The sequence below is a fragment of the Otolemur garnettii genome, unplaced genomic scaffold (genome assembly GCF_000181295.1).
Source record: "Otolemur garnettii isolate 467f Iridium unplaced genomic scaffold, OtoGar3 scaffold00223, whole genome shotgun sequence".
In the NCBI taxonomy this organism is placed as follows: Eukaryota; Metazoa; Chordata; class Mammalia; order Primates; family Galagidae; genus Otolemur; species Otolemur garnettii.
Window position 1 is genome coordinate 1,493,283 of NW_003852618.1, and position 20,724 is coordinate 1,514,006.

Here is a 20,724-nt window from a genome sequence, read left to right on the forward strand (position 1 = left end):
CCTATTATGGCAGCTGTCTGTCTTAGGTGACTCAATTCAATGGCTTAATGGCTGTGCTACCAGGGGTGGGGGAGGCAGCAGGGAGTGGCCCTGCGGTTTAACAGAGCAGACAAGAAAATGGCGCTGGTCTGGCCCTTACAGTCCCACACGCAAAGAAATGAATGCTCAGAGAGTCCAGAAAGAATCCCCTAGACAGGCCTTCCTGGCTTTACCCATTCAGTCTATTAACATTAGATCATACTGTTTTGTCCAAACATATTTCTACATGGCTGTGTATTATTTATTGAACTTAAGCATAAAAATGGACAATTTCCCCTATTATCTGTGGGCCTTCATTCTGAGGCTCCTGTATATTTTCATTAAATAAACTGTGAGAAAGTAATCCTCATAACCCCACCAGAGGTACAGCCATTTTAGAATATCAGGTCAGAAAACTAGCAATCCCTTTCTCAGACTCCTATAGTGCCTCAAGGCCAGAGTTCCTGGAAACATCCTACCCATAATCCCAATCCTAAAGATACAATATAATCCTGACCCCCACACTAGAGAAGCACCTTGGGCAGTGCTCCAGGCTCACTGGCCATTTCTAGCTATACCCCTAAGACTAATAAAAGCCTTTTGCAACTGTGTAGGAGCTGAGTTGACACCTGGTCAGTCTCCCTTTTTCTTTTCTTCTCTATTAAACTCTTTCTTTGACCCTGGACTGGCCTCTTCTCTTGTGAACCCTCATCCCGATTCTACGCCAAAACTTTTCATAAAATTTATATTCCTTTTCTCCAGTTACTCTTCCATCTCATCAATTTTTCAGCCTCAGCCTTACTTTCAGAAGGGAAATAGGTAATTCTGTTGAGAAGCAATACATGATTACTAGGAAGAATGAATGGTTCAAAAAGGACCATTTACAGATTAATTTGTAAATGGTTCTCTTTGGAAATTGAATAGGCCTGAGACAAGACATTGAATAAATGGATCTATTCCATCAAGGTTATATTCTACCTTTCTGTAGTAGAAAATGAGAAACATAAGATAATATTAATTTGAGAGAAGAAAAAAATAATTGTTCATCTATGTGGATCTGTCAGGTATTTATGTAGATAAAGTCTCTTTGAGCCTCTGTTGATCTTTAAGGGTCTTTAATTGAAAATACTTGTTATATCATAAAACTATACTTTTGGGTTAAATTTCCCGAGCTCCTTCAACTCAAAGAGTTGTCTGTTGTTAGGTTTGGGTTCAGCAAAATATGGACAGCCATATTAGAAATATGATTGGACAAAAAGGGTGTGATCTAAAAAGCTAATAGACTGAGTGGAGGAAATAGTAAATTCTGTCTGTCTGGATTTGTTTTGGCTTCTCTATGCAGCTTTCCTTCCTCCAGAGTGTCAAGCAGGGCCTTCTCTGGAATGGAAGTCTTATGACTCACAAGCAAACAAGGTAGGTCAGATAATTTCCGACCATAAATGGCCACCAAAAGGCTGAGGAGGGAAAAATTAGAGTATTTTAAATTTTATGGCTGTCTTTGGGAAAAAAGAATTCAGGTTTCCATGACCTACCTTTGTAATAGGTTTCATGCCAGATGCCCAATGCAAGTCAATACACTGAGAAGCCAGCTTGCAGCAGAGGAAAAGGTTTAATCAAATGGCTGCCAAACAGAGGGAGGAAAGGAAACCTTATATCTACCTCTTGAGGAGTCTGGGGCTAGGTATTCTAAAGGGTTGCATGGGCTGAAGTATGGAGATCACTGATTGGTTGAAAGAGCAGGGTAAAATCAGGGACAATAAAGATACTGCATTCTTGTGTTGATTTAGTACCTCTGTGGGGGCCTACAAACTGGCTTTAGCTTTTGTTGCAGAAATTCAGGATCTGAGAAACATCTTTAGCAATTCTGAAACAAAAGCCTTATGACTTAAGGTCAAAACTCCTGGCTACAAAAACAACAACAAAAAACATGGGAATGCAAATTAAACAAAATCTTTATGATTCTAACATCCGAAATTCTATGTATAGAGCCTGGGAAGACTGAACTCAGGAGTTCAAGACCAGCCTGAGCAAGAGTTAAGACCCCATTTCTACTAAAAACATAAATGAGCCTCCTGTTGTGGCAGGTACCTGTAGGCCCAGATACTCAGGGCACTGAGGCAGGAGGATCGGTCTGAACCCAGGAGTTTGAGGTTGTTGTGAGCTAGGCCAAAGCCATGGCACCTTAGCCTGGGGCAACAGAGTGCGACAGTTTCAGTAATAATAATAATAATGATAATAAGTTGGGTGGCGCCTGTGGCTCAAGGAGTAAGGTGCCAGTCCCATATGCCAGAGGTGGTGGGTTCAAACCCAGCCCTGGCCAAAAATAATAATAAGTCTATGTATAGGAATAAAGGAGGGGCAAGTGGTCAGTATCTACTGCTACTTGATTTTTCCCTTACAAGAAAGTGACTAAAGTATGGACTGACTAATGCTTAATTATAACTATATTTTGGTCTAGAATTCCTGTTCATGTCGTTTCACCTTGGAGAAGGAGTCTAGTTCCTATGGCCAGCCTCAAGGGAGAATGAAGAACCAAAGACAGGATGGCTGGAGTAAGTCAGAGAAACTTTTGCTTCTGAGGCCTTCATTTTGGGGTGTCATTTTCTGAACCCAACACTTTTTAAATGTATTTTTCATCATGGTACATAATATGGATTATTTTGAGCAAATTATTTTGAAGAACTGCAGATACAGGATAAACTCTGAAAATAGATCTTTTGCAAGGGAAATTTACATCAATAAGTGAAATCTCTGTGTTCCCCCTCTTAGTACCAGGAACAGAAAGATGAGACACTAATTAGCAAAAAAAGCCACTAATTCAAATGTACACAACAAACCTTACCTTTACTTACTATGTTTGCCCCAGTCACCATGACTGCCCCCAACACCCTTCATTTTACCTTAAGATAGTATTTTAGGACAAATTCTAGGCTATCTCTGTGGCACTGACACATTTTACTGGCTATCTCCCACATATAAAGTATACATATAGGTGTGTATATTTCACATCTACACGACATATAATAAACTTTTGCATATTTTTCTCTTGTTAATTCGTCTTTTACCATGTGATCCTAGATAAGAACCCAGAAATGGTAGACAGAAAATTACTTTTTCCTCCCCTACACACAAATGGTAGTGTGAAATTATAAGAGTGGAAAGAAGACTTATATAACTAGCTCCATTTTCCTTCTGAGTCTATAGTAATATCCTTTGAGTTAAAAGCTTGTTTAGCTCTGTATGTAGGCTAGAAAATTATAGGAAAAATTTAGTTTTAGAGTTTGGCTCTGAGAGAAAAATGATAACCAAGGAAAGGAAATACCCAAACTAACTCTCAGGGAGATAAGAAAAGTAACAATGTTATATTATGTTAAAGAGGTATAAGAATAGGATCTGATCCATGCCCTCTGAAATTAACTGACCTAAAGTAAGTTTTAAAACATCCTCAGACTCACTGATGTCTATATATCTATAGTCATTTACTAGGTTACTTCTTCTTTTTTTTTTTTTTGAGACAAAGTCTCACTATATTGCCCTCAGTAGAGTGCTGTGACGTCACAGCTCATAGCTGGGCTTAAGTGATTCTCTTACCTCAGACTCCCAAATAGCTGGGACTATAGGCACCTGCACAACGCCTGGCTATTTTTTTGTTGCAGTTGTCATTGTTCTTTAGCTGGCCTGGGCCAAGGTGGAACCCACCACCCTCCGTGTATGTGGCTGACTCCATAACCACTGTGTTATAGGCGCTGAGCCAGTCTTTGGTTACTTCTTGCAACTCCACCCTTCTCATTCCCTTAACTTAAGAAGCCTGAAGTTCATACTAACTTTAACTTGAGATAGTTCTTTAGGACACTAGTCTGCTGTCTTATCAGCTTGCTGGCTTTCAGAATCACTTTCCTTGCCCCAACATCATGTCTCTCTATTTATTGGCTGTCCAGTGGGGGAAATGGTACTAGTTTAGCTTTGGTCACAAAATTGCAGAGTAGGGTAAGGAATTATAACAGAAAATAAGGAGGGAGTGTCAAGTATTAAAAGCTTTATATATTGAAGAGGACTTGGGTTTTGAGAGACTTGTGAAAATAAATAGTTCAAAATTTAAGCTGTTGGAACTTTAAGTTATTTTGAGCCTTAAAAGAATGTGGTCATGGAGGCTGAGTCAAAAGATTGGGGGATGTAACCTTTGTTTCTCTGATTCTAGATTAGCCTTCTTCCTTACCTACATCATTTTGTAAAATATTGTAAATCAATAAAAAGCATGAGAAAGGCTTCTTCCTTCTTTATAGTTGGTCTTCTTCATAGATTAACTCCCCTCTTTCTTTTCTTTTCTTTTCTTTTCTTTTTTTTTTTTTTTTTTTGAGACAGAGCCTCAAGCTGTCCCCCTGGGTAGAGTGTCGTGGCATTACAGCTCACAGCAACCTCCAACTCCTGGGCTCAAGCGAGTCTCCTGCCTCCACCTGCCAAGTAGCTGGGACCACAGGCGCCCGCCACAACACCCAGCTATTTTTTGGTTGCAGCCGTCATTGTTGTTTGGCGGGTCCGGCCTGGGGATTAGAACCCGCCACCTTAGGTGTAGGCGGCTGGCGCCTTAGCCGGTTCCCCCCTCTTTCTTTTCTCACACAGACTTCAGGACTACAGCATTGTCTAAAATGGAATGTTAATATACTCTTTTAAATTGAATAGGAAATGAAACAAGCTATATGGAAAAGAAAATTGTTAGTAATTAAATTGTTGTAATTCATAAACTAGACTTGTATAGAAAAATGTTAAAATCCTACTGGATTTCTCTGTTTTCTGCCTATATAAGCAAGACTTAACTTTTAAAGCCTGACTCCATTTCTCTGAAGTTTATGTTTCATGGATGGCTATTCCCAGCTTTTCATTGAATAAAACTCTTTAAATTCTAATTCTTTTGCTTATTTCAGGTGAACAGAATTTTAGGAGAAACTAAGGAGTTTCACAAGTCTAGTTTCAAGCCATGGGCAGACAAATATGGCATTATGAACCTCAAAAACAAGGGTAGAGTAAGATGAAGAAAGAGGTCAGGGAAGGCAGTGGATTCTATATCCTTAAACTTCTTTAATTTGTCCTAAAAGCATAGGGAGATGTTGATTAAAAATGCTTTAAAAATTATTTCAGGGATGGCAATTACTCTGAGATGGGGCCAAGGAAGAAGGGAAGCTCCATGTTTCCATGTCTCATATTTAAGATTCTGACCTGGCAAAGCTCATTGAAATGTGAGAAATAAAAAATAAAATCTTAAGCCCCCTAACTGAACAGACCTCTTCTTAGCCAAGTGGACTCCAGAGAAAGCTTAAAACTGAGTTCTTGGCTACAACAGGATGGGAGGTCAGACACACCTGTTACACACACTCCCTGGTTAATTGCCATCAGCCTTTCTTCCATAAGGGTTAAATAGAACCAGCTTTTGGAAAGATTTGCCCCACACTGGTTTCAATTGCCTGGTGCTGTTTCTCCATTTTTGTAGACTGACCAGCATTCCTTCCCGGGAAGAGGCCACTGTCCATATAGTGGTTTTCACCAGTCTAGAGAGGATGTGTAATAAGGGTTTCCATGTCCTCTGTTTCACCTTTTGAGATCAGAAGGTGAAAACTCTGCCCTCAGATCATGCTCAGATGGTTAGTCTTTGTACATGTGAGATCTATGAAAGGGCATGAAGCACAATTGTATGTGGGCATGTCTCTTCTTTCTTAAATAACGACGATTCCTCCTATACCTTGTCAAATATGTAAGTATGTAATTTGGTTACCCTACTCAGCAAGAATTCCTATTCCTATAGTCCCTTTCTCCAGTTTTAGGCTCTTGGCTTCTCCACGGGCTATGCTTCCTAGCCTGTTGAAATGGCCACCCTGAAGGGTAACTCTTTATGAGAAATAAAGCTCTCCTTTCCAATTTATAAACCCCAGTTTGACAAATGGAAGAAAGAATTTGAGAGAATAAATTCATGGAGAGGAAAAGACTCTGAAAAGCTAAGGGTGCTTTGGATTATGCGTGTGTTTGGGGGACAGGAGAAATAAAAATTAGAAAAGAATAAGTTAACTATTTTGAATGAACAACAAGAAAAATTCAAGAGATATAAGACATAACCTACCTACCAATTCAAACAAAATCAGGTGGCAAGTAGATAAATAGGCAGTACATCAAACAGAAATTTTAACAATATTGTGGCAGTGCCTGTAGCTTAGTGGGTAGGGCGCTGGCCACATACACTGAGGCTGGCGGATTCGAACCCGGCCCTGGCTGGGTAAAACAATGACAACTGAAACAACAACAACAAAATAGGTGGATGTTGTTGGGGGCTCCTGTAGTCCCAGCTATTTGGGAGGCTGAGTGAGGCAAGAGAATCGCTTAAGCCCAAGACTTTGATGTTGCTGTGAGCCATGACACAATAGCACTCTACCCAGGGTGACATTGTGAGACTCTGAAAAAAAAAAAAAAAAAGCACACTCATAGCACAGTGGTTAAGATGCCAGGCCACATGCTCCAGGGCTGGTGGGTACGAACCCTACCTGGGTCTGATAAGCAAACAACAACAACTACAAAGAAATTCTAACAACATTGAAAAGGACTGAGCCCAATACTTTGAAGAATGTTAAGAAAGTGTCATTCAATTAACATTGACTGTTAATGTTGCTTGTCAGGTGAACAAGCAACCCTCAGAACATTGAAAAAGAAAGTGCACTCCATTATTCATTTGATTAAGGGGTTAAGGAATAGTACAGAGAAATAAAAACACTGCCAATATTTCTCTTGGAAAAGTACATCTTTCCTAGTGTGAAAAAAAAAGACATAATTATTTATGCCATTTAACCAATAAGGACTTATTGGACAATTCATGACAATTAGCATTATTATTTGATAAGGACAACAGAAAGGAGAGGAAACATTTTAAAAGTACTTAATTTAAATGAGACAAGATTCTCAAACTCTTTAGAAGTTAAGAAATCTTCAGTTAATTTGTTCCTGTGCAGGAGAGAGAAGAAAATAAAGTATCTAATTTAACAAAGAATTCATGTATACTGAAACATAGATGTCGAGGTGTGGGGTAGCTTTCCTCACCCACCATAAAGGTCACTCTTGTAACAAAAGACACCTTGAGAAGACAAAAGCATAACACATTATTAAATCAAAGTTTTATACGACACAGGAACCTTTAGAAATGAAGACTTAAAGGCTCAGTGCCTGTAGTTCAGCAGCTATGGCACCAGCCACATATACTGGAGCTGGTGGTTTTGAACCCAGCAAGAGCCTGCCAAACAACAATGACAATTACAACAACAAAAAAATAGCCAGGTGTTGTGGCGGCTGTCTGTAGTCCCAGCTACTTGGGGAGCTTAGGCAAGAGTTGCTCAAGCCCAAGAGTTTGAGGTTGCTGTGAGCTGTGATGCCAGAGTACTCTACCCAGGGCAACATTACTGAGGCCCAACAATGTAAATATTACCAGGGCAAAACATTAAAAAGGCAATCGACCCAGAATTTTTTCATAGCATACTATATCGGGAGCCAGAAGATTCCACCCTCAAATATGCCAACTGAGTAAAGGGATTATTTTGACAACAGACACTGAAAAAAGAGCAAAAACAAGACAAAAGCTTCCCTTTTGTAAAAAACATTACATTTTTACAGGAAAATCTACCTCTGTAAATATGTCCTCCTTTGTTATACCTGAAAAGAATGACTCCCAGAGATCAATTCTCATCACCTGAGATGACCTGAATCTGAATAACAGACTGTACTAGATAATTCCTATCTTCCATTAGTTTACCCCGATGTATTTTTCTCCTCATGACTTATTCCCCTTAGAAATCACTCCCTCTTTAAATGTATGTATATAAATGGAATGAAGAAAATATTAAAACGTCAATTCTCCCCCCAAAATGTGGCCGAGAGGGAGGAAAGGGGAAGGAACAGAAAGGAAGGAGACAGAAAAAGAAAAGAAGGGTAAAGAACCAAATTTGAGTAAAGTGAGGACGCCCACCTTGAAGCTCTTACAGGCAGCGTTCATTGCAGTGAGCCACTCCTCAGGCTGATCACCGAGATTATAGAGGCAGATGGCGCATACAAAGTGGTTTCACAAATGCACGAAATGACTTTAATTCACCCCTTTAGCAAAGGGCCCCTAGGATCGAGCAGTCCCAAGGCAATAAATACAGAAATAGATCCTGAAATGTGACTGAGAAAAAACTTCGCCAGCCAGACTCAGAAAGAAAGAGCCTTGAGGTGGTAGGCAGGACAAAACGTTATAGGAGGTAGAGTGAGTAATCTTTAATTAACCATTTTTTTTATTAACGGAGTCTGGAATTTAGGCACCGCCCTTTCCATTTTTTTTTTTTCTGTAATCGTGGGCAGGGCTTTTAGGTCTGGGAATTAGGGGAACGGATACAGCTTGTGTGCAGAGTTTCCAATCAGGTCCGTTTTACCACTATATAAAACACTGTCTGTGGAACTTTAGACATCGACGTTCTCTGAGTCTTAACGAGGATGTCTGGTCGTGGAAAGGGTGGGAAGGGTCTAGGCAAAGGTGGCGCCAAACGCCATCGCAAGGTTTTGCGCGATAACATACAGGGAATCACTAAGCCAGCCATCCGTCGCTTGGCCCGTCGTGGAGGCGTTAAACGCATCTCAGGTCTTATCTATGAGGAGACACGCGGAGTTCTTAAAGTGTTTCTGGAGAACGTAATCCGCGATGCTGTCACCTACACTGAGCACGCCAAGCGCAAGACTGTCACCGCCATGGATGTGGTATATGCGCTAAAGCGCCAGGGTCGCACCCTCTATGGCTTTGGCGGCTAGTATTTTATCAGGTAATTTATCTTGCAACGGCCCTTTTCAGGGCCACCCACAAAGTTTTGATAAAGAGCTGTAGACATTTTTAAAACCTTAGCTTTTGAGAATTTGAGAATTAGTGATCTTGAACAGATAGCTTCTAGATGCCAAAAGCTGTTACTCAGGTGGCAGCTTCGACACCAAATCGACGAGTTTTATAAAAGTTGTGAAACATTCTTCACACTGTACAGGTTACTTTCCCACAAGAACATCCAGGGCTGAGTAGTTAAAATAGTGTGGATCACAGTTCCCAAAGTAGTTAAATTAGGCCTTTTACACAAAAAGTTGGCGGGCCCTTATAAGTATTAGGCCATTTTTTTTTTTTTTTAAATTGAGACAGTTTCAGGCTGTTGCCCTTGGCTAGAGTGCTGTGAAGTCATAGCTCAGCAACCTCCAACTCTTAGGCACAAGCAATCCTATTGCCTCAGTGTTTTCTATTTTAGAAGAGAAAGGGTCTCGCTTTTGGTCAGGTTGGTCTCCAACTCCTGAGCTCAAGCTATCCACCCGCCTCGGCCTCCCTGAGTTGGCCTTTCTGAGGCATGCTCAAATATAAGAAATACTAGCATAACATATGTCTCGTTTTACCCCTTCAATGCTTCCATTTTAGTAACATTTTGTCTCATTCTATTTATTTAATTTTTGCCAATCTCGTCATGATACCTCTTTAAAAGTGTAAGGCAGCTGCAGGTCTTCAAGCCAACATTCTTAAAAATTTTTGATGTATAAGAAATTCTAGTGGATTTTGAGAAAGACCAGTCTTCTGTGAAATATACATTTAAAAAAAAAAAGTTTTTAAGAAGGCAGGAAGCGGGGCGCTTGTGCCTCTGTGGGCAGGGTGCCAGTCCCATATATGGAGGTGACAGGTTCAAACCCGACCCCGGCCAAACTGCAAAAAAAAAAAAAAAAAAAAAAATAGCTGGGTGTTGTGGCGGGTGCCTGTAGTCCCAGCTACTCGGGAGGCTGAGGCAAGGGAATCGCCTAAGTCCAGGAGTTGGAGGTTGCTGTGAGCTGTGTGACACCACTACCATGGGCGATAAAGTGAAATTCTGTCTCCACCCAAAAAAAAAAAAAGGCGGGAAAATGTCGAGAGGATTAAAGTGGGAACCAATTCCGTGGTAGGACAAAAAACTCTGCAGTCTATAGTCCAATCAGAACGCGAGGGTCACTATAAATACTGGGAAGATCAGCTCCTGTTCTCACTTGTGTTTAGTTGATAGACCTGTTTCGGTATGGCTCGTACAAAGCAGACAGCTCGGAAGTCTACCGGTGGCAAGGCGCCGCGCAAGCAGCTGGCTACCAAGGCGGCCCGGAAAAGTGCGCCAGCTACTGGTGGTGTGAAGAAGCCTCATCGCTACCGGCCCGGCACCGTGGCCCTGCGCGAGATCCGTCGGTACCAGAAATCCACCGAGCTGCTGATCCGAAAGCTGCCTTTCCAACGCCTGGTTCGTGAGATCGCGCAAGACTTCAAGACCGACCTGCGCTTCCAGAGCTCAGCTGTGATGGCTTTGCAGGAGGCCTGCGAGGCCTATCTGGTGGGGCTCTTTGAAGACACCAACCTGTGCGCCATCCATGCTAAACGCGTCACCATCATGCCCAAGGACATCCAGCTTGCCCGCCGCATCCGCGGGGAGAGGGCATAAATTCTTCCTAGCGAAAAATGTGTCTCACCTCAAAAGGCTCTTTTCAGAGCCCCTCAATTGTCACTAAAAAGTAGCTGTTACCTCCAGGACACCCATTGTAATAAATCCCATGCTAAATGCAGATTAGGTTTAAAAAATTGCCATGTTCTCATCCGCTAGATCACTGCATTACCGTCTTGAGTGTTGAATTTTATTTCTGCTCATTCTCTTAAACTCAGTACTAAGAGCTGTTCAGGATACTACAACGGAAATGGAGCTTTTTTTATTGACAAGTTACACAAAATGGACTTTATACATGTCTGGACAACGGTGTAAGTTAAGTTAGTTTACTTTTGCCAATGTATCCCATCTCTTAGGCTTTAAAGGGTGATTCTTACATTCCTGTGTCACTAAGAAACATCACAAATGTTTAAGAACACCCAGAATTATCAACTGTCTATAAGAGTTTACTCGTGCTCTTATTATTGCCTTATTTTGCTCCTTACTTTTTTGGGTACACATCTTGACTCCAGGAAATGGCAGTTATGTGAAGGCAATTTTTTAAAATTTTATTTTATTTTTTGAGACAAAGTCTCATTTTATCACCCACGGTAGAGTGCTGTGCTGTCACAGCTCACAGCAACCTCCACCTCTTGGGCTTAGGTGTTTCTCTTGCCTCAGCCTCCCGAGTACTTGGGAGTACAGGTCCCCCCCCCACCCCCGCCCCACAACGCCAGGCTATTTTTTATTTTTAGTTGCAGTTTGGCCAGGACCGCGTTTGAACCCTCCACCCTCGGTATGTGGGGCTGGCGTCTTACTGAGCCACAGGCGCTATCCAGAAGGCAAATTTTTTACCCTGAGTGTTCTTAGGAAGGCTAGCCCATTTGAACCTTCCTTTTCCCCCTATTCTTGGATTCACTCTTCCAAAGAGGTTTGTATTCCTACAACTGACTCCTAAAGTCTTTGGAAACTGGGAATTGACTCGGGGAAAAAAAGAAAAGTTAAGACCTGTGGGGCCAGAATCCTTTTCCTACCATTAACTTAGAGCTCCTTTAATGCATGATTGCTAGGTGTAAGGATAACATGATGCTTCCTCTTCCAAGCTTCAAAGATAATTCTCCCAGGATTTTTCCATCATAATAAAACTGAGGCAGTGTGTCTAGGTTTAAGTCCCAGAACTGCTAGTTATTTCCTGTATAACCTTTGTCAAGTTACTCATTCTCAATGGGTCTCAGCCTGTACAACTGTAAAATGTGGCAAATGAATTAAAATATGCGGACCATATTTAAGCTTACCTCCTGGCACTTACTAAATGCTTAAGGAATGTTAGTTCTTATTGTATAGCCCTGTCCCCCTTTAGCGCAGAGTTTTGGGTTTTCTTCCGCGCGGATCTTCTGAAAGTTTTGCTTGAAACAGTGGAAAATGCCTAGAACATTTTCTTGTGAAGACCTTTTCTTTAGTTCTTAATTTCCACTGTTTTAAAAGAGGCCTGTAGCATAGGCTTTGAAGGCCACATATGTAGTCTTCTATATTGTTTTTATCTTTTACAATTCTTTAAACATGTAAGGCATTTCTTAGCTTGAGGGTCATACAAAAATAGGCCACTGTCCAGATTAGACCATAGTTTGCCAACCTGTCCAGGAGCTCCTGAAGAAAAGATGAAATATGTTTGCTACATTTAACTTTCATATACAGTATTTCATGAGCAAGGACTGAATAACTTGATTTCATTAAAGATTTGGATCATCACTTGATCTCCTTTGTTACTGAGGGACAAAATCCTAGCCACTCTCCTTCCCCTTAAAATAAACAGCAAACTTCACCCCCCTTCATTCCAAACTCACTGCTTCAGCTGTTTTCCTAAATTCTTCTGAACCTCTATAAACTTCCATTCTTCAATACCCAATCCAACCTTCTTACAGTCAATTGACAGTTATTGTAAAATATGAGTCACTCTGCACTTAAACACACAAAAATAGGCATTTTGATGTATTCTGGTTGCCTGTAGAAGAGGGTATTCACGATGGTGCATTCAGCTTGTTAAATATAGAGATTTCAGTAGAATTAGTGGAAAGAACGTTTTGAAAACCTGACAGAATCCCAAGTCATGTAAACAGTGCCTTTCAGTGCCACTGGGAGCCACTGAATAATTTTCAACAGGTTTGAAAGTTTTATCAAAAGCAAATTATCTATGCTAAGTACTTTCCTTCCTTATTTTAATGGATTTGCCCAGAACTTAAAGAGAGCACCTTAATCAGAAAACATACCGTAAAATTTAAGTTTGGTTTTGAATCTGGTTAGTTGGATTCTGAAATCAAAACGATTTGTACTTTTGCTGTGAAAAAAACCACTCTGATAACTGAACTTTTCCAAGCTTCAAAATCTCATTCTCTAAATATATCATTCCTAGGAGATAGAGCCGATTTTTAAAGAAAGGTGTATGTGGTTGCCTTAGGTCTATAGGCAAGCAGCTGCTCTGGGCTTGTGTTACTTGCTACAGTTAGAAACAAAGTTTATGTCCAAACCAGGGAACCTAGTATCTTTCCTCTTGCAAAAATCAAAGGCTGAACCTAGGGACAAATCTTTTCAAATAACTTTCACGGAATACTTAGTAGAAATTTATTGCAACATGAAACTAACTAGCAGGATCCCCTCAGCTCAGTAGATTCCTATGCAAAGCTAAGGAATTTTCAAAAATATCTTTCATCAATTGCACATGATTCGAGAAAACACAAACAAGTACATGAACCTGGGGGCTGTTTTCCTCCTTTGGAGCTTCAAAGTGTCAAATTCTGTATCGCTGTTTTTAAGCATTTAGACAAATTTGGGAGACTAACAAACACAATTTGAAAGTCCAACCGGGAGCTTCAGCGGCCCGAGGGCGGTGGATTGGGCGTTCCACCAATCACAGAGCAGCGCCGGCTTATATAAGCCCCGGGCCCGGATAAAGCAGCATTGCAAAACTTGCTCTTTGGATTTCGAATCTCTCCTTCCTTAGCAGTTTCTTGTCACCATGTCAGAAACCGCTCCAGCTGAGACGGCCACCCCAGCGCCGGTGGAGAAATCTCCCGCCAAGAAAAAAGCAACGAAGAAGTCTGCTGGCGCGGCTAAGCGCAAGGCGACCGGGCCCCCGGTCTCTGAGCTGATCACTAAGGCTGTGGCCGCTTCCAAGGAGCGCAATGGTCTCTCTTTGGCGGCTCTTAAAAAAACCTTGGCGGCTGGTGGCTACGACGTGGAGAAAAACAATAGCCGCATCAAGCTAGGCCTCAAAAGTTTGGTGAGCAAAGGTACCCTGGTGCAGACCAAGGGCACTGGCGCTTCTGGCTCCTTCAAGCTGAACAAGAAGGCTGCCTCTGGAGAAGCCAAGCCCAAAGCCAAGAAGGCGGGTGCAGCTAAAGCTAAGAAGCCTGCAGGGGCCACCCCTAAGAAACCTAAAAAAGCTGCGGGAGCTAAAAAGGCAGTGAAGAAGACTCCAAAGAAAGCAAAAAAGCCTGCAGCAGCTGGCGTCAAGAAAGCAGCAAAGAGCCCTAAGAAGGCTAAAACTGCTGCCAAACCGAAGAAGGCGGCCAAGAGCCCCGCCAAGCCTAAAGCGGTTAAGCCCAAGGCGGCCAAACCCAAAGCCTCCAAGCCTAAAGCAGCAAAGCCCAAAGCTGCAAAGGCGAAGAAGGCGACTCCCAAAAAGAAGTAGGAACTTGCCATGCAAATACCGCAATAAAGCCCCAAAGGCTCTTTTCAGAGCCACCCAGAGATCTCTTAAAAGTTGCTGTACACACAACACAATACTCCCATTAGGGAAGTGAATTTTTTTTTTGTTAATGCGCTCAGATGTTAATTTGAAAAAACCCCGCGCCACGTACGGATTGGGTATTTAGACAGTAATGGAGAGAGGTTGTAAGGTTGTTGACACATTTACTGCAGGGGTGAAGTTTATAGGGCACTCTGAAAAGAAAGACATTTGGTAGTAAGTGGTATTGGCAAACTTTCCAACTTCCTTGCCCTTAGTTTTGTGGTCTTATTGTCTCTGGCACCATTGCCTGCCAGCTCCAGAATCTCGGCGGTCAGGTACTCCAGCACCGCAGCCATGTACACCGGCTCGCGGTCACTAACACGCCCAGAATAACTTTACGGAGCAAGCGCTGCATACGGCCCACTGGGAACTGAGTCCAGCCCGGGAAGAGCGGGTCTTGACACTCTGCTTGTTACGTCCAGACAAGATACCAATATGGTTGTTGAAAGCTTAACGTGTATAACACAAAAAAATTGCACTACTTATAATCAATGCTGGGCGCGAACATAAAGCTATGCTATTGGCTACAGTTGCAGTTTCACTTAAACCAATAGAATTGCGGGTATGAAATACACTTTTACTGATTGGACAAAAATTAGAGTGTGACATCATCAAAGCGCCACCAACCACACACAAGATTTTATTAATCACCTTTTGCTTAAGAACTAGTGAATGAAGAGATTATGTATTGCCTTGTCCAGCTTTTTTCCTGATTCTTTTGACTTTCATTGCAGTTAGTCTCTATTAGTCCTGAACTGGCCAGATCGCCTCCCCCCAAAAGGCTCCAGGTAGGCTGTGACCAAAGCGCAGGAAAAAAAGATGGCAAGAAACGTAAGTTCAGCCCCAAGGAGAGCTACCATCTACGTGTACAAGATGCTGAAGCAGGTCCATCCCTACACCGGCGTCTCATCCAGGGCCATGGGTATCAAGAATTCGTTTAGTAACGACATCTTCCAGCGTATCACGGGTGAGGCATCTCGCCTGGAGCATTACAACAAGCCCTCGACCATGACCTCCAGGGAGATCCAGACGGCTGTGCCCTCCTTGCTGCCCGGGGTGCTCCCAGGCACGCTGTATCCAAGGGCACCAAGCTGTCATCAAGTACACAAGCTCCAAGTGAGCTCCTCAGCAGCTGCCCACACCCTCTAAGTCACTGGTTATCGGCCTTCCTAATGCCGACCCTTTAATACAGTTTCTCATGTTGTCGTGACCCCCGACCATAAAATTATTTTCGTTGCTACTTCATAACTGTAATTTTGCTACTGTTATGAATCGTAATGTAAATATCTGATATGGTATTTAGGCGACCCCTGTGAAAGGGTCGTTAGATCCTCAAAGGGGTGGTGACCCACAGGTTAAGAACCGCTGGCCTAAGGCTCTTTTCAGAGCCATCCACACTTTTCTAAAAGAACTGTCACTGTAATTCTCCTTTAGAAGTAGCCAAGGCCACTTTACTCTGAAGATTTTGATCAATGCCTAACTTAGGCAAAAGATATTATCTGCTACCAAGTTTTTTATTTTATAAATCCCAAACACTCCAAACAGGAGTTTTATTGTGTTATTTAACATAACATCTAGACTCATTTAATGCTGAGAATCTTCCTGTGAAGTAGTTAGTGCCTAGAAAACATCAAATGCTCTTTACAATAAAAATCTTAACATACAGTGAAAATGATTATGTGTATGTTTTGCAGGTTATACTATCATTTTCAGGCCTCCCAGTAAGTTGCTGGGTGACTAGCATGTAGTCCAAGTGGTATGCGCTTTAGATTTTTCTTTTATAAAGTAAGTGATGGAAATGTGTTTTCTTGCTACCTCCATTTTAGGCCTAATTTGCACAAAATGACTTCAACTTTGTTGAGATAAAATCGAGAAAGAAAACAGGTTAGAATCAATTTAAATTACCTCTTCACATCAGTTAGGAACATTTGGATCCTCCCTAGCTAATCCAGATGCTGTGCCATCAGCTTGAATTTTTCTGCTGGTTATTTTCTTTACATTTGCCCCCCAGGCAGATCCAAGTGCTTTGCACTTCCCCACCATCAGATCCATTTTATGACGTTCATTTTTTTTGGAGACAGAGTCTCACTTTGTTGCCCTCTGTAAAGTCCTATGGCATCATAGATCACAGCAACCTCAAACTCTTGGGCTCCAGTACTTCTGTTGCCTCAGCCTCCCAACTAGGTGGGACTATAGGCACCTGCCACAACTCTAGCTTTTTTTTTTTTTTTTTAGAGACAGGAGGTGAGGGGTGTGTGTGTCTTGCTCTGGCTCAGGCTGGTCTCAAACCTGTGAACTCAAGCAATCCACTTGCCTCAGCCTCCCAGAGTTCTAGGATTACCTAGAAGTAATCCTAATCTTGAGCCACCATGCCGGGCCATTCTATGAAGTTCTAATTTAAGATGTAGCTTGATTTTACTTCATGTTTTCCATTCACATTTAATGCTTCACCACTTTAAGGAATGGCATTTCTGTTTACTATTTTCACATGGTCAAATGTTTTTCTGGTTAAAAAAGTTTAAAATTTGGTCAGTTTATTGTCTGAATCACTTACACATTTTATCCCACTCTATTTTCCTTTACTCTTTTTTTTCTGTAATAAGGTGTAAAATTCTAAACAAAAAGGCACGTTTTTTTGAAACATAAAGGAAGGAGAGGCTCGGCGCCTATAGCTCAGCCGGCTAAGGCGCCAGCCACGTACACCTAAGGTGGCAGGTTCGAATCCCCAGCCCGGACCCGCCAAACAACAATAACGGCTGCAACCAAAAAATAGCTGGGCGTTGTGGCGGGCGCCTGTGGTCCCAGCTACTTGGGAGGCAGAGGCAGGAGACTCGCTTGAGCCCAGGAGTGGGAGGATGCTGTGAGCTGTAATGCCACAGCACTCTACCCAGGGGGACAGCTTGAGGCTCTGTCTCAAAAAAAAAAAAAGGAAGGAGAGTAGAGGGAAGGCATTTTCTCTAAGATAGAAGTATGGTCTCCCAGAGTTAAGGCTGGCAGAGCCATTTTGCCTCTTTTAAAAATCAAAGTAAAATAAAGTCCCAGATCATCAGATAATATGATGTTGAAACCAAACAACTTCATTGTTTTTCCAGGTATTAATCAATCTTTTCTTATTAAAAGGTAAAAGCCCTTAGATAAGCCTGTGAGGAAAAAAAGCACAAAATTTGAGCTGAATTTATGAGTTCAGGTAGCAACAAAATAAAGACTTAAGAAGCTGAGTCCACAGATGAATCCAGTAACTTCCCTCCAGTTTCAAAAAGGCTGATGGAAATAATGAAGGGATAAGGCAGAAAAGGAAGGTCAAGAGACTCTGACTGCAGCCATTTTGACCAATACCTGACCCTAACTAATTACCCTAAACAAAAAAGTCACCAGCATGTCACCAGCCCAGGATGACCCTATGATGGGTGAATTACTAAGGTGGATATCCATCTTACAGTTGTGCTTACTTTTCTATGATTGCAGTTTGTGATGAACTTTTATGGCTTAACCTCTAGACAATGCTGATCACCTACAGCTTTTTCCTAACAGGGACTTTGAAGAAATAAAAATGTTACTATTGCTTAATCAATAAGTATCCTCCTCTTGTTCAGGAAAGGACCTTTACACTGTGGAACAAAATCTATTCTCTGTGTAAGCTTTCTGTCACTAGTTGACTTGCTCTTGAATTCTTTCCTATCAGAACCCAAGAACCCATTTGGTGAGTTCAGAGGGCTTTCCTCCCTTTGTTGGGACAACCCCTACATCAGCAACACTTGCAGAAATTCACTTCTTTACTAGATCAGCCAATGTAATTCAATCTGAAATTACTGTTACTAATGTACTAACATGCACATTATTATACATATGTATTATACATGTGTATTAGACTCATAAAGGTAGAATTATTATTTTCTGAAATGTGTCTTAGAGCTGTTCTCCACTGCTGTAAAGTCAGTGTTGGGCCACCATCCAAATCCTGTCTGTCTTTCAGAGCCAGTTCCAAGTCTTACTTCCTCTGAAACCTTTCCTGATTATTTCAACTTAAATTGTTTTCTGTTACTAGAAAATAAACTCTATGAATGCTTGACTTTTTGTTTTTTCAATTTACTGTAATATTTCTGGTACCTGGGAGAGTTTCTGGCACATAGTATGTGTTTAGTGTATCTACTGAAAGAAAAAAATTAACTGGAAAACAACTACAGTTAATATTGCAAAGGGTGAACGTTGTGGTTCAGTTTGATGAGTAGGTGACAGTGTTCTAGGCCTCAACTGGGAGTGGTGGCTCATGCCTGTAATTCTAGTACTCTGGGAGGCTGAGCAGATGGATTGCTTGAGCTCACCAATTCTAGACCAGCTTGAGCAATAAAGAAAGACCCCATCTCTACTAAAAATGGAAAAACTGAGGCAAGAGGATAGCTTAAGCCCAAGAGTTAAAGGCTGCAGTGAGCTATGACACCACAGCACTCTACCCACGGTGACAGCTTAAGACTATGTCTAAGAAAAAAAAAATGTCCTAGGCCTTTCAAATGCAAATAATACATAAGATTATTTTTTGCTATATACAAAAGTATATAATAATGCCAATTCACAAAGTGTCCTAACTGACAGTCACAACAGTCACACGATAGTGAATTTCTTTTCTTCTCCAATTTACAAATACAGACACTGAGTTTTAGAGAAGCCAAAATTTTGACCTCTTGAATTGGTCATATGTGTTAGAAATTGTCCTCCTAATTTTAAAGCTGGGTACAGAGCAGGTAACATAGGCCAAACATAAAAGAGGAGACCAGTAATGTTGGTTAACAATGTATTACAAAAACCAAAATGTTAACTATAGTGGGGAAAACAAACAAATATATTAAAAGAAAGTCGAATAATATTAAATGTTAGGGAGGTTTTTAAAAAGCAGACACGAAAAGCCTTTTATTTTTCAGTTTAAATAACAATCATAGAATGGTCATCAAGAAGGTGAAATTTAGCTCTTCTCTTCTCCTCTGCTCTCCTCCTCTCTCCTCCTCTTCTCTCTCCTCTTTTCTCTTCTCTTTTTCTCTCCTCCTTGGTGCTGCTCTGCAGCCTCCTTCCCCCCCACCCCCCAGTAAAGACCTTTTGTACAAGCAAAAAAAAAAAAAAATAGTGAAATTTAAACAAAGATGAGGAGATGAGGGAATGGACCTCTGGGGAAGATTACTGTAGAAAGAACAAAGAATGAACAAACAAAGAGGCCCTGAGGTGTTTGGGGTGGGAGGAGTGAGTATTAATCAAGGAAGAGCAAGGCAGTGCATATGGTTGAAACTGAGGGAGGAGAGAAGTAACTAAATATAATTTCAAATACATAAATTATATATATTCCAAAAGGCTTTTTGGTTAATACCTCATTATGAGCATATACATATTTATATAGATAAGTTAGCTATATATATGTGTATTATATATGTAGGTATACATATACTATATAAGTATTATATATATATAATTTTATATATATAAATTTTATATTCCCAATTTCTCATTCCTTTTTAATCAAATGGTTCTGAACTTTAATCAGAGTCCCTGGTAAAAAGTTTAATTGGGAAAAAAGTATCATTTTAGCCTCCTGCTAAAAATTCTGATTTAATTAATGAGAGGAAGAGCCTGAACATCTGATATATCTGAAACTCCCCAGGTGTTTCATACTCTGGTTGTGAGGGTTGAGAGACCCACTGTGGGAAGCAGGCTTCAATGTTAGTAGGTGACCATGCCTTCTGCTGTCTACATATTTGTGTAGCCAGCCTGGTCATATCTGAAAATACATTATTCCAGTCAAAGACTTGGCAAAATAACCAATGTCTGTATCCAGCTGTGTTCTGTTACCAAAACATAACAAAACAAATGGCAGGGTGGTACTTGTAGCTGGGTAAGGCCCCGGCCACATGCACCAGGGCTGGTGGGTTCAAATCCAGACTCAGCCTGCTAAAAAAAACAAAAAAAAACCAAAAAAATAGCAGGGCATTGTGGCAGGCGTGTTTAGTCCCAGCTACTTGGGAGGCTGAGGCAAGAAAATTGCTTAAGCCCAAGATCTGGAGGTTGCTAAGAGCTGTGACACCACAGCACTCTACTGGGGGAAACAAAGTAAGACTCTGTCTCAATTAAAAAAAAAAAAAAAAAAAAAGGCAGTGCTGGTAGCACAGTGGGCAGGGCCACCAGCTACCTGCACCCCAGCCTGCTAAAAACAAAAAAATAGCTGGGCATTGCAGCAGGTAGGCACCTGTCGTCCCAGTTACTTGGGAGGCTGAGGCAAAAGAATCATTTAAGCCCAAGAGTTTGAGGTTGCTATAAGCTGTGACACCACTGCACTCTACCAAGGGCAACAAAGTGGGACTGTCTCAATTAAAAAGAAACAACAGAAAACCCCCAGAATCTTGTTGAATTTATGTGAATATTCATATTCTTAAAGAATATTCACAAAGTTTTTTCAAAAGCCGGAGAAATTGGCTC

The 20,724-nt window shown here is 41.3% G+C and overlaps 2 protein-coding genes and 1 pseudogene across 2 annotated transcripts in view; all 3 read left to right on the plus strand.

Annotated features, from left to right (window-relative positions):
- The first annotated feature begins 8,509 nt into the window (after positions 1–8,509).
- The window catches only part of LOC100956128, a 46,403-nt gene continuing 34,188 nt past the window's right edge, over positions 8,510–20,724 (plus strand). Inside the window, exons 1-3 of the mRNA XM_012812770.2 lie at positions 8,510–8,828; positions 9,534–9,582; positions 10,080–10,420. Of these exons, the coding sequence (XP_012668224.1) occupies positions 8,518–8,828; positions 9,534–9,582; positions 10,080–10,420 (701 nt within the window). The 5' untranslated portion in view covers positions 8,510–8,517. The remainder of the gene's footprint in view (positions 8,829–9,533; positions 9,583–10,079; positions 10,421–20,724) is intronic.
- LOC100966949 (histone H1.5) lies at positions 13,467–14,226 on the plus strand. Its single transcript, XM_003801852.2, has one exon. The coding sequence runs from the start codon at positions 13,495–13,497 to the stop codon at positions 14,167–14,169; it is 675 nt and encodes a 224-aa protein (XP_003801900.1). The 5' UTR covers positions 13,467–13,494; the 3' UTR covers positions 14,170–14,226.
- LOC100956764 lies at positions 14,783–15,388 on the plus strand (annotated as a pseudogene).